This window comes from Ovis canadensis, chromosome 1, assembly GCF_042477335.2.
Source record: "Ovis canadensis isolate MfBH-ARS-UI-01 breed Bighorn chromosome 1, ARS-UI_OviCan_v2, whole genome shotgun sequence".
Taxonomy (NCBI): Eukaryota; Metazoa; Chordata; class Mammalia; order Artiodactyla; family Bovidae; genus Ovis; species Ovis canadensis.
Genome location: NC_091245.1, coordinates 275449703 through 275462726, shown reverse-complemented (window position 1 = coordinate 275462726; position 13024 = coordinate 275449703). Strand labels below are relative to the sequence as shown.

General features: G+C 38.6%; 1 protein-coding gene across 3 annotated transcripts in view; it reads left to right on the top strand.

Moving 5' to 3' along the window:
• Nucleotides 1–10105, top strand: part of COL6A5 (collagen type VI alpha 5 chain) — a 167131-nt gene extending 157026 nt beyond the window's left edge. For all 3 annotated transcript variants that reach the window (XM_069568288.1, XM_069568289.1, XM_069568287.1), the window contains one exon: nucleotides 9314–10105. In XM_069568288.1, coding sequence (XP_069424389.1) covers nucleotides 9314–9333 — 20 coding nt within the window. In that variant the 3' untranslated portion in view covers nucleotides 9334–10105. The remainder of the gene's footprint in view (nucleotides 1–9313) is intronic.
• The last annotated feature ends 2919 nt before the right edge of the window (nucleotides 10106–13024 follow it).

Below are 13024 nucleotides of genomic sequence, written 5' to 3'. Positions count from 1 at the left end.
CATGAGTTTGAGTGAACTCTGGGAGTTGGTGATGGACAGGGAAGCCTGGCGTGCTGCAGTCCATGGAGTCACAAAGAGTCATGTGACATGACTGAGTGACTGAAGTGACTAACTGAGAGACTGTAAACTCCAGGTCTGGGTCACCTCAGGCCAAACAACTGACAGGGAGGGAGCGCAGCCCCACCCATCAGCAGACAATTTGATAAAGTTTTACTGAGCCTTGCCCATGCCCACAAAGCAAGACACAATTTTCCCCACAGCCAGTCCCTCCCATCAGGAAGCTTGCATAGCCTCTTATCCTCATCCACCAGAGGGCAGACAGAAGAAATAAGAACTACAATCCCAGCAGCGTCCAGAACTAACACCACAATCACAATCACAGAAAGCTAACCAAAATGAAAAGAAATAGGATTATGTGCCAGATGAAGGAACAAGATAAATCCCCAGAAAAATAAATGAAATAGAGTCATGCAACCTCCCAGAAAAAAGAATTCAGAATAATGATAGTGAAGATGATCCAGGATCTCAGAAAAAGAATGGAGAAGATGCAAGAAATGTTTACCAAAGACCTAGAAGTACTAAAGCACAAACAAACAGAGATGAACAACACACTAGAAGGAATCGATAGCAGAATAACCGAGGCAGAACAGAAAAGTGACCTGGAACACAGAATGGTGGAAATCCATAGTGCAAACGGAATGTAGAGTAAGAGCGAAAAGGAATGAAGACAGCCTAAGAGACCTCGGGGACAACATTAAATGCCCCAATATTCGCACTATAGGGGTCCCAGAAGGTGAAGAGAAAGAGACAGGGACCAAAGAAGATGTTTAGAAATGAACAGTCTGGAAACTTGAACAATATAAAAAGGTCTAACATTTGTTTCATTGGTATTCTAGAAGGAAAGTAGAAAGGGATCCATTCAGGAAAAAAAAAAAATTGAGAAAATAATGGCCAAAACTTCCCAAATTTGGTAAAAGACACAATGTTACAGATTTTAAAAGTTCAAAGAAAACCCCACTCACTCAGACATATTAAAATTAAACTGCTGAAAACGAAAGAGAAATACACAATCTGGAAACAGTAGCTTCCCTGGTGGCTCAGATGGTAAAGCACCTGTCTGCAATGCTGGAGACCTGGGTTTGATCCATGGGTTGGGAAGATCCCCTGAGAAGGGAATGCTAACCCACTCCAGTATTCTTGCCTGGAAAATCCCATGGACAGGCTAGCCTGGCAGACTACAGTCCATGGGGTCATAAAGAGCTGGACATGACTGAGCAATTAAACACAACAGTAAGGAATATAATTAACAATGTAAGCACAGGAATTACAGGCAGAGTCTTTACCATATGAGCCACCAGGGAAGCCCTCCACTTCTGTATGTGTGATGTATAATAAAATAGAAAAATGGAGAAAACTTCTGAAGGGGAGAAATCATGAGAAACAACAATAAATGAGAAAGTTTTGATAATGCTTGCTTGATTGCAATCCTTCTGATTCTACTAATCTTGGCATTTTCAGCCATAAACTACCTTGAAATACCAGAGAGTGTGATTTAATTGATATGAGTGTGGGCTTGGCAATTGAATGATCAGCAAATATCAGGCCGATTATAATGCATAGATGCATTTGGGAAACACAGATTTAGGGGGTTCTTTCCCATACTTGGGCTGCCCCATTGGCTCATTGGTAAAGAATCCACCTTGCAATGCAGCAGCTTCAGGAGATGGTGGTTTGAGCCCTGGGTGGGGAAGATCCCCCAGAGAAGGGCATGGCAACCCACTCCAGTATTCTTGCCTAGAGAATCCCATAGACAGAGGAGCCTGGTGGGCTACAGTCCACGGGGTCGCAAAGAGTTGGACATGACTGAGAGACCAACAGTATCACTATAGAAGTGGATGCTTTCTTTAATCATTTCTGTCAGAGCAGTCTAGCTGACTGATTGATTTGGTGACTTGGTCAGCCCCGCTCCTTGAAGTCCATCTGAGTCTCTTCAGAAAATTTCACTTTGGCTTTCCTCTTAGGCTTATGAGAAATTGGCATTTGAAAATCAAAAAAGCTTTAGAAATCTCTGAGCTGTACTGTGTCTTTTTATAGGTAAGGACGTAGAAGATGCAGACATCTGAAGCATCTTCCCAAAGAACATCACAGCACCTACTGCTTTGTCACAGTGATTCATACTCTATAATTATGTTTATAAAACAAAAGTACACCTTAAAGCTTGAAAAGGAGATAATAAAACCTACCTCTGGTTGCTGAAAGGTTGGAAATGATACCTTTAAAGCTCAGACTACACACTGTGCCTGGTACATAATCAACTAGGCTTGTCCTATGAATTACCTGCCTGGTAATATGTTTGACAATTAAAAATAAAAATCTATTGTGAAGAACAGTCAGAATTTACACTGCTTTGCTCACTTTTGTTTTCCGAGAGAGAGTGGGCTTTTCTTTTTACCTGCTCATTTTTTCTGATGTTTTCATTTTAGCCACCTACTTAATGTACACACTTTCTATTTGCTCATCATAATGTACACTTGAAAGGTTTTGATGTTCGTTTTGAAAAGTGTATCTGTATTCATTTTTCCATTATGCCAACCTCGGGACTCTTTCTTAGCCTTTATTTTTCCATCATTGAGTGCATTGTCTCTCAAAGTGTGGTCCCTGGACCAAGAACATCAGCATCATCTAGGAATTCATCAGAAATGCAGATTCTTGGAGTCTATCAAAGACCTACTAAGTCAGAAGCTTGGGTTAGGGCCTTCCAGATGACTTTGATGCAGGCTAGAGTTTGCCAACCACTGACCTAATGTACAGACCTTGAGCTTGAATTAGTCTTCTTAATGGGGGTCCTGTCACTAGATATTACAAGTATCTGGGAAAAATCATGTTTCTGTAGAATACTAATAAGTAGGTGTTTTTTTTTGTTTGTTTGTTTGTTTTGGGTTTTTTTTTTTTGCATGATTTCTCATTGACTTTAATGAGCTCATTTTCATTGTAATTCTGAGAGAAGGAAGGGCTAATAGTCAGCCACTTTGACCACTTTGATTTTGTTTCAGGGAGCATCTTTTCAGACTCATGTTTTATAGAAACCACTTTGGGAAACAGTAGTTGAAAGAATGAATCCAGAGGAACAGACACGAATTTGAATCTTATTTCTGCCATTACTGGTCATTTGATCTTGGGCACATTGTTTTGCCTAAGAGTCTGTTCTCCACCTGGGGTAACAGTACCCTACATCATAGGTTAATGTGTGCAGTAAATGAACGTAAAGTGCTTTAAACAGCAGTTTGCAAAGAGTAAAAGTTTAATAAATGTTAGGTATTGTTTAAGATGATGATAATGATGATGATGATGGTGGCAGCCATAGTGGAAAGAAGGCTAAACTGAGAATAAGGAGATCCAGATGCTAGTTTTGGTTCTGTCGGTAACTAGAATTGTGATCATGAAAAGTCACCTGATTGCCCTGGTCCTCAACTTTCTTTTTGTATTATGGAGGCACTTGGGCAAGGCTACTGTATTTTATACTTTAGGGACGCTGGGGGACATACAAAGACTTTCAAATGCATGGATTTCTAAGAAATAGTACTAAAGGACTCTATCTACCTGAGAATGGTTACATATGAAGAATCATGGAGATCTTCTTTCCTGTATCCCCTTTTACAAGTGCCCTCATGTCACACACACATACACACACAAAAAATGGCATGTTTCTCAGTCATTCTAAATGTTTGTATGACAATTTCCCAGGTGTAAATTCTTCTTAGGGAAGCACAGGCTGGAGGACGTGTTGTCAAACAAAGTGCCAATTAAATATTGGATCTGTTCTATACATATGTTTCTCTTTTGCTGTCTCACATACAGGGTCATCGTTACCATCTTTCTAAATTCCATATATATGCATTCAGTTCAGTTCAGTTCAGTTCAGTTGCTCAGTCGTGTCCGACTATTTGCGACCCCATGAATCGCAGCATGCCAGGCCTCCCTGCTCATCACCATCTCCCGGAGTTCACTCAGATTCACGCCCGTCGAGTCAGTGATGCCATCCAGCCAGCTCATCCTCGGTCTTCCATTTTTCCTCCTGCCCCCAATCCCTCCCAGCATCAGAGTCTTTTCCAATGAGTCAACTCTTCGAATGAGGTGGCCAGAGTACTGGAGTTTCAGCTTTAGCATCATTCCCTCCAAAGAAATCCCAGGGTTGATCTCCTTCAGAATGGACTGGTTGGATCTCCTTGCAGTCCAAGGGACTCTCAAGAGTCTTCTCCAACACCACAGTTCAAAAGCATCAATTCTTTGGTGCTCAGCCTTCTTCACAGTCCAACTCTCACATCCATACATGACCACAGGAAAAACCATAGCCTTGACTAGACGGACCTTAGTCGGCAAAGTAATGTCTCTGCTTTTGAATATGCTGTCTAGGTTGGTCATAACTTTTCTTCCAAGGAGTAAGCGTTTTTTAATTTCATGGCTGCAGTCACCATCTGTGGTGATTTTGGAGCCCAAAAAAATAAAGTCTGGCACTGTTTCCACTGTTTCCCCATCTATTTAGTATGCTATATTGGTGTTTTTCTTTCTGGCTTACTTCACTCTGTATAATCGGCTCCAGTTTCATCCATCTCATTAGAACTGATTCAAAAGTATTCTTTTTAATGGCTGAGTAATACTCCATTGTGCATGTTACCACAGCTTGCTTATCCATTTGTCTGCTGATGAACATCTAGGTTGCTTCCATGTCCTAGCTATTATAAACAGTGCTGCAATGAACACTGGGGTACACGTGTCTCTTTCAATTCTGGTTTCCTCAGTGTGTATGCCCAGCAGTGGGATTGCTGGGTCATAAGGCAGTTCTATTTCCAGTTTTTTAAGGAATCTCCACACTGTTCTCCATAGTGGCTCTACTAGTTTGCATTCCTACCAACAGTGTAAGAGGGTTCCCTTTTCTCCCCACCCTCTCCAGCATTTATTGCTTGTAGACTTTTAGATCACAGCCATTCTGATTGGCATGAGATGGTACCTCATTGTGGTTTTGATTTGCATTTCTCTGATAATGAGTGATGTTGAGCATCTTTGCATGTGTTTGTTAGCCATCTGTATGTCTTCTTTAAAGAACTGTCAGTTTAGTTCTTTGGCCCATTTTTTATTGGGTTGTTTATTTTTCTGGGATTGAGCTACAGGAGTTGCTTGTATATTTTTGAGATTAGTTGTTTGTCAGTTGCTTCATTTGCTTATTTTCTCCCATTCAGAAGGCTGTCTTTTCACCTTGCTTAGAGTTTCCTTTGTTGTGCAGAAGCTTTTAATTTTAATTAAGTCCCCTTTGTTTAGTTTTGCTTTTATTTCCAGTATTCTGGGAGGTGGGTCATAGAGGATCCTGCTGTGATGTATGTCAGAGAGTGTTTTGCCTATGTTATCCTCAAGGAGTTTTATAGTTTCTGGTCATATGTTTAGATCTTTAATCCATTTTGAGTTTATTTTTGTGTATGATGTTAGAAAGTGTTCTAGCTTCATTCTTTTACAAGTGGTTGACCCGTTTTCCCAGCACCACTTGTTAAAGAGATTGTCTTTTCTCCATTGTATATTCTTGCCTCCTTTGTCAAAGATAAGGTATCCATAGGTGTGTGGATTTATCTCTGGGCTCTCTATTTTGTTCCTTTGAACTATATTTCTGTCTTTGTGTCAGTACCATACTGTCTTGTACTGTGTCTTTGTAGTAGAGCCTGAAGTCAGGCAGATTGATTACTCCAGTTCCATTCTTCTTTCTTAAGACTGCTTTGGCTATTCGAGGTTTTTTGTATTACCATACAAATTGTGAAATTATTTGATTTAGCTCTGTGAAAAATACCTTTGGTAGCTTGATAGGGATTGTATTGAATCTATAGATTGTTTTGGGTAGTATACTCATTTTTACTATATTGATTCTTCCGATCCATGAACATGGTATATTTCTTCATCTATTAGTGTCCTCTTTGATTTCTTTCACCACTGTTTTATAGTTTTCTATATATAGGTCTTTTGTTTCTTTAGGTAGATATATTCCTAAGTATTTTATTCTTTTTGTTGCAATGGTGAATGGAATAGTTTCCTTAATTTCTGTTTCTATTTTCTCATTATTAGTGTATATGAATGCAAGGGATTTCTGGGAGAGGGAGAGGGTGGGATGATTTGGGAGAATGGCAGTGAAACGTATGATATCATATATGAAATGAATCGCTAGTCCAGGTTCGATGCATGATACAGGATGCTTGGGGCTGGTGCACTGGGATGACCCAGAGGGATGGTCTGGGGAGGGATGTGGGAGGGGGATTCAGGATGGGGAACATGTGTACACCTGTGGTGGTTTCATGTTGCTGTATGGCAAAACCAATACAATATTGTAAAGTAATTAACCTCCAATTAAAATAAATAAATTTATATTAAAATCTTCAGAAAAAATAAAGGAACTAAGCAGAAAAATCAAACAAATAAATAAATATTGGATCTGTAGGCCTTTTTTACACCAGGTAAGAATTCAGATCTTTCCCCCTGTACATGTTTCTGTTAAAGAGGACATGTGTTGCTAGAGCTTGGGTAGTGGAACTCATGTTTGGATATTCTGAATCTACATATGTGACAGAGTGAGCATGACTGGAGTTATGATACATTTCATTTATTAAACTGGCGTGTTCCATTTCCCTTGTCAAAGGATACGGCTTTCCCGAGTGAAAATTCTGAGAACAAAGCAGAGAGCATTACAAGAGAAACATCGAAAGAGAGCAAGCATGGTTTCACCACACCAAAAGAATCTTAGCAAGAGCCTTAATCATTCAAGTATTTCAGAATGAAATATCAGAATGTCATAACAGAGATCCTTAGCAATATATTTATTTCAAATGGGAGAAGAAATCAGACTCTCTTTAAGGCGGAAATTGTTTTATAGTAAGGACTAGTTGGTTGGTTTTACTATAAAGCCTAGTTCTGGCAATTAGACTACATGGGGATATGTCCTTAAAAATGAATGAGCTAAGTTGCAGCTTCAGAATTCTGAAGAAAAACTATGTAAAACAGAAAACACTATGTAAATCATAAGAAATATTATTATATCAAAGAAAGTACATATCCAATGTGCTCATTTATTACGTAACTGGAAGTTTATACCTCTTAATCCCCTGAATCCTTTCCAGCTTCCACCCATTTCTTCTCTGTATCTATGAGTCTATTTTTATTTTGTTTCGTTTGCTTATTTTGATTTTTAGATTCCACACGTAAGCGAGATCACGTGGTATTCATCTTTCTCTGTCTGACTCATTTACTTAGCATAAAACTCTCTAGATCCATCCATGTTGTCACAAAGGGCAAGATTTCATTTTTATGGCTGAGTAGCATTTCATTATATAGACATATACATTATATATATATTTCATTATTTATTTATATATATGTATATATAAATATTCTTTGTATATTTTGCATATTAATCCCTTACTGGACCTACCCTTTGCAAATATCTTCTCCCATTCAGTAGAGTGCCTTTTTTTGTTTTGTTTTGTTGATAGTTTCCTTAACCGCAAAAGTTTTTTTTAGTTTCATGAACTTTCATTTGTTCATTTTTGCTTTTGTTTCTCTTGATAAAGAGTCAGTCCTTTAGGAAAGCATGCTGCCTATGTTTTCTTCTAGGAGTTGCATGATTTCAGAGTTAAGTTTTTAATCCATTTGAGTTTACGTTTATGGTGTGAGAAAGCAGTCCAGTTTGATTCTTTTTTATATAGCTATCAGCTCAGTTCAGTTCAGTTCAGTCACTCAGTTGTGTCCAACTCTGCAACCCCTGAATCACAGCACGCCAGGCCTGCCTGTCCATCACCAACTCCCGGAGTTCACTCAGACTCACGTCCATCGAGTCAGTGATGACATCCAGTGATGTCATCCTCTGTCGTCCCCTTGTCCTCCTGCCCCCAATCCCTCCCAGCATCAGAGTCTTTTCCAATGAGTCAACTCTTCACATGAGGTAGCCAAAGTACTGGAGTTTCAGCTTCAGCATCATTCCCTTCAAAGAAATTCCAGGGCTGATCTCCTTCAGAATGGACTGGTTGGATCTCCTTGCAGTCCAAGGGACTCTCAAGAGTCTTCTCCAACACCACAATTCAAAAGCATCAATTCTTTGGCGCTCAGCTTTCTTCACAGTTAAACTCTCACATCCATACATGACCGCTGGAAAACCATAGCCTTGACTAGATGGACCTTTGTTGGCAAAGACTGAAAAGTCTCTGCTTTTCAATATGCTATGTAGGTTAATACAGTTTTCCCAAAATAATGTATTGAAGAGGCTTCCTTTTCTCCATTGTGTATACTTGTCTCCCTCTTTGTAGTTAAATTGACCATATAAACATAGGTTTATCACTAGGCTCTCAATTCTGTTCCATTGATCTATATGTCTGTTTTCTTCTAGTACCATACTATTCTGATGACTATATTTTTTGTAGTATATTTTGGAATCAGGGAGCATGATGCCTATGGCTTCACTCTATTTTCCTCAAGGCTCATTTGGCTATTCAGGGTCTTTTGGGTTTCCATACGAATTTTAGAGTTAATTTGTTCTAGTTCTATGAAAAGTGCCACAGATATTTTGATAGAGATTGAGTTGAATCTGTAGATTGCCTTATGTAATATAGTCATTTTAACAATATTAATTCTTCCAATTGATAAACATAATAAATCTTTCCACCTATTTATATCATCTTCAATTTCTTTCATCAATGTCTAATGGTTTTCCAAGCTATTCCTGTGATTTGTGCTTCAGAGTTTTCTTGACTAGAGGCTTTCTTACTCCTTCATAGAGTGTTGATTGGTCAAGAGTTGCCTTGAACTCCCAAGTACTCTGGCTCTATGAGGTTAAAGTCAGTAGCTGGACACCAGCATTCCAAAGACTAGTATGAGCTGATGCTGGAAGCCAAAGCTCACAAGGAGGTGATCAGGGAAGAGTGGGGAAGAGGGATAGGAGGGGAAATTACTGCCCCAAAAGTTAGAAATTAATGCTAAAAAAAAGAAGGATTCTGGGCAGAATCTTTCTATCTCTGCACTTTTCTTTTACCAGTCACTAAATATGTTAAGCATCAAATTTCAGATCATCAATGTACTGGTATTTTCCCAGGAAGAAGTATATCTATACTTCCATTTACATGTTGTTCTTTTATATCTATGATCACACCACTATTTTATCATGACTATTGAAAATGGCAAAACTATGCCATTTTTTTTTCTTATGTGGCATGAAAAGGAATAGACTCTAAAGGGAATATTTTAAATAAATCCAGTGACATTAAGAGCAACACATATTTTTGTTTTGCAGATGGTGAAGACACAAGATGATCATAGCAGAAAAGAACATAGCTCCATTGGCATGAGAAATTCCATATGATTCTAACTAGGAAGTATACATCATCTATTAGAAGTGGAGTCATAAGTGGCAGGAATTTTTCAAGACTAATAACATGTTAAATTTGTTCTGTTCTGAATCTAAGGGAAAGACTTCTCTGAGTGAAGACATCAATGAGCAGACCGGAGAAACTAGAAATGATTTCATTTCTCCCGAGAATTGGGACACCTGACTTTGAAGAGTTAACTGAATCTTTTCTCTGACATCTCTGTAATGATGCACCTGCCTACAGGATATTTTTGTCATAATTTTTTATCATATCTATATCTCAAATTGGACTGGATTAAAAAGGATTTTGGATTAGAATTTCCTAGGAATGTCTTCTGTTTTTGAGAAATGAAAATCCACGCCCATGTCTTCATTTCTGGTATGTCCCTAGAGCTGCATTTAACACTGATTAACCTGTAAAACCCCATCTGTCCAGCTGCTACCATCATAGACAATGTTTGCCTTTTCCAGGACATTTACAAAACAATGGAATTTGTAAGGAAGAAAAAGTGAGATGAGGCTAACTTTATAAAGTGCTATTGTGTGCTGTGATCATCTGTTTTACACTTTGGCATGCTTTACTCTGTACTTGATTTTGGCTGTGAACAAAACAAAACATTATGGAAAAACATGAGTACTCTATGTGACAGAACTGTTCTTGGGAATTACAATGTTAGCAAGACACAAGTTCTAAAATAAAGACAAGTTTGACATGGACGCTTGTTCTGTTCATTTTTGCTTTACTGTTCCAGCACAGACCCATTAGACCAGCAGTGCAGGATAATCACCAAGTCAGTGAGTATATTTTGTATATTTTTAAAGTGACTATGTTAAGGGGGTACTACTAAAGGCATTTTTATACTTTTTCTCTATTATTCTCCTTAATAATACTCTTGTGTTCAAATAATTTTTAAGTAATCCAATCAACTAATTCTAGGTTGTTGAAAATTTTTACAGTAGCCTTTACTGCTCCCTGGGAAGTTCTAGAGCAAACTCTACTCATTTAATAAAGTTTTATTTTCCCCTAAGAGTACATAAGATCCCTAAATCTAAAAGTGACATGGGTTATCAACAACATGAGGCCTGGAGGGAAGGGGTAGGGAGGGAGGCGGGAGGAAGGTTCAGGATGAGAGGGACACCTGTATACCTATGAATGATTCATGCTGATATATGGCAAAAATCATCACGATAGTTTAAATAAATGTCCTCCAATTAAAATTAATTAATTTAAACTTAAAAAAAATATGAGGCCAACTATGGTGAACCGTATCAAGGTTCCCTAAAAAACTAAAAATAGAGCTATCATATAATCCAGCTATTCCACTCTGAGACATATATCTGGAGAAAACCATAATTCGAGAGGATACATGACCCCAGGGTCCATTCCAGCACTATTTACAATAGCCAGGACATGGAAGCAATCTAAATGTCCATCAACAGATAAATAAATAAAGGAGCTGTGGTACATGTATAAAATGGAATACTACTCCCTTGCATGTAGAATCTTAAGAAAATGATACACATGAACTTATATACAAAACAGAAACACACCCATAGACATGGAAAACAAAGGCATGGTTACCAAAGGGGAAAGGGAGTGGAAGGGATAAGGAATCAAATACAAGTACGTTCACTGCAGTACGGTGTGTTTTAGTGACGACGTGAACCAACCAAAGTGTCCTAAATGTGGGATATGCATAGAATGAATACAATACAGCCATTTAGTTGATAAGCTAGAGCTGCATTTATGGACAAATCTTGGAAAGAGGTGCAGAAGGATACATTATGACATCATTCATGTGGCTGCTGCTGCTGCTGCGTCGCTTCAGTCGTGTCCGACTCTGTGCGACCCCATAGACGGCAGCCCCCCAGGCTCCCCCGTCCCTGGGACTCTCCAGGCTAGAACACTGGAGGGGGTTCATCCTAAAACCTGAGAAGCAATATCATGCATTGTTTATGAGTACCCACAAATGGAGATAGAGCATATGTGGAGATGATAAACACTAAATTCAAGACAGCAGTTATCTTTCAGTGTGGAGGGGAAAAGCTAAGGTCCTACCATGATTATAATGCTTTATTTCTTTACCTGGGTGGTGGAGAGTGAGTTTTCCTTGTATAATTTTTTATATATTTTTGGATGCCTGACATATTTCATGATGTAAAAAGTGTAAGCCAAGTCATGGAAATAAATGTAAAATTCAAGTAAAGCCTTATGCTATACCTAGAATCATGTTAAGACTGTGAGGAAATAATACATATATATACAAATATATATCAGTTCAGTTCAGTTGCTCAGTCATGTCCGACTCTGCGACCCCATGGACTGCAGCACACCAGGCCTCCTTGTCCATCACTAACTCCTGGAGCTTACTCAAATTCATGTCCATTGAGTCAGTGATGCCATCCAACCATCTCATCCTCTGTCGTCTGCTTCAATCTTTCTCAGCATCCAATGAGTTAGTTCTTTGCATCAGGTGGCCAAAGTACTGGAGTTTCAGCTTCAGCATCAGTCCTTCCAATGAATATTCAGGACTGATTTCCTTTGGGATGGACTAGTTGGATCTCCTTTCAGTCCAAGGAACTTTCAAGAGTCTTCTCCAATACCAGAGTTCAAAAGAATCAGTTCTTCAGTGCTCAGCTTACTTTATAACCCAACTCTCACATCCATATTCTCTCTATATATATGTATATATAGAATATATATATAGAATATATATATATAGAATATATACATATATTCATATGTGTGTGTGTACTTATATACGTATATATGTGTATGTGTGTATACACAGATACATATATGTATATATGTATATCTATATATGCATGCTGCTGCTGCTGCTAAGTCGCTTCAGTCATGTCCGACTCTGTGCGACCCCAGAGATGGCAGCCCACCAGGCTCCCCTGTCCCTGGGATTCTCCAGGCAAGAACATTGGAGTGGGTTGCCATTTCCCTCTCCAATGCATGAAAGTGAAAAGTGAAAGTGAAGTCACTCAGTCGTGTCCGACTCCTAGCGACCCCATGGACTGCAGCCCACCAGGCTCCTCTGCCCATGGGATTTGCCAGGCAACAGTACTGGAGTGGGGTGCCATATGCATATATATTATATATAGAATATATACTTATATATATTCCAGAAACCTTGACTTAATGAAAACTCCTCAGGGCAAGGATCATTTTAATATAAAACATAAAACACCTTTAACACCAAGCATCAGGGAAACTTTTGTCCTTCATTGGTATATAACAAAATTTGAATCAATGTATAAAATTAGTTTCAATTTTGATGTGAATTTTGTATCTGAGTGGTCACAATTTGATGTATACAAGAGGTAAAAATGGTGAAATTAAGTGACATTGACTGGAGGAACAATTGCACTGTAAATATAGGGAACTTTTAAATAGGTGTATTGTGTATTTTGAACATTCAAGCCAAAAGTAGAATACTGGAATTTGTGCTGTTGAGAACCAACAACAGAGAATGATCACAGGATGATAAAAATACATGAATACAGGGTAAGGCTACTAAGCAGAGCCAGTAATTGCTTTGGAAATCAAAGAAGGAATAAAAAACACTTGGGATTTGAATAACTGGGAGAAACTTCAAAGAAGAAATAGAATTCACATCAGGTCTC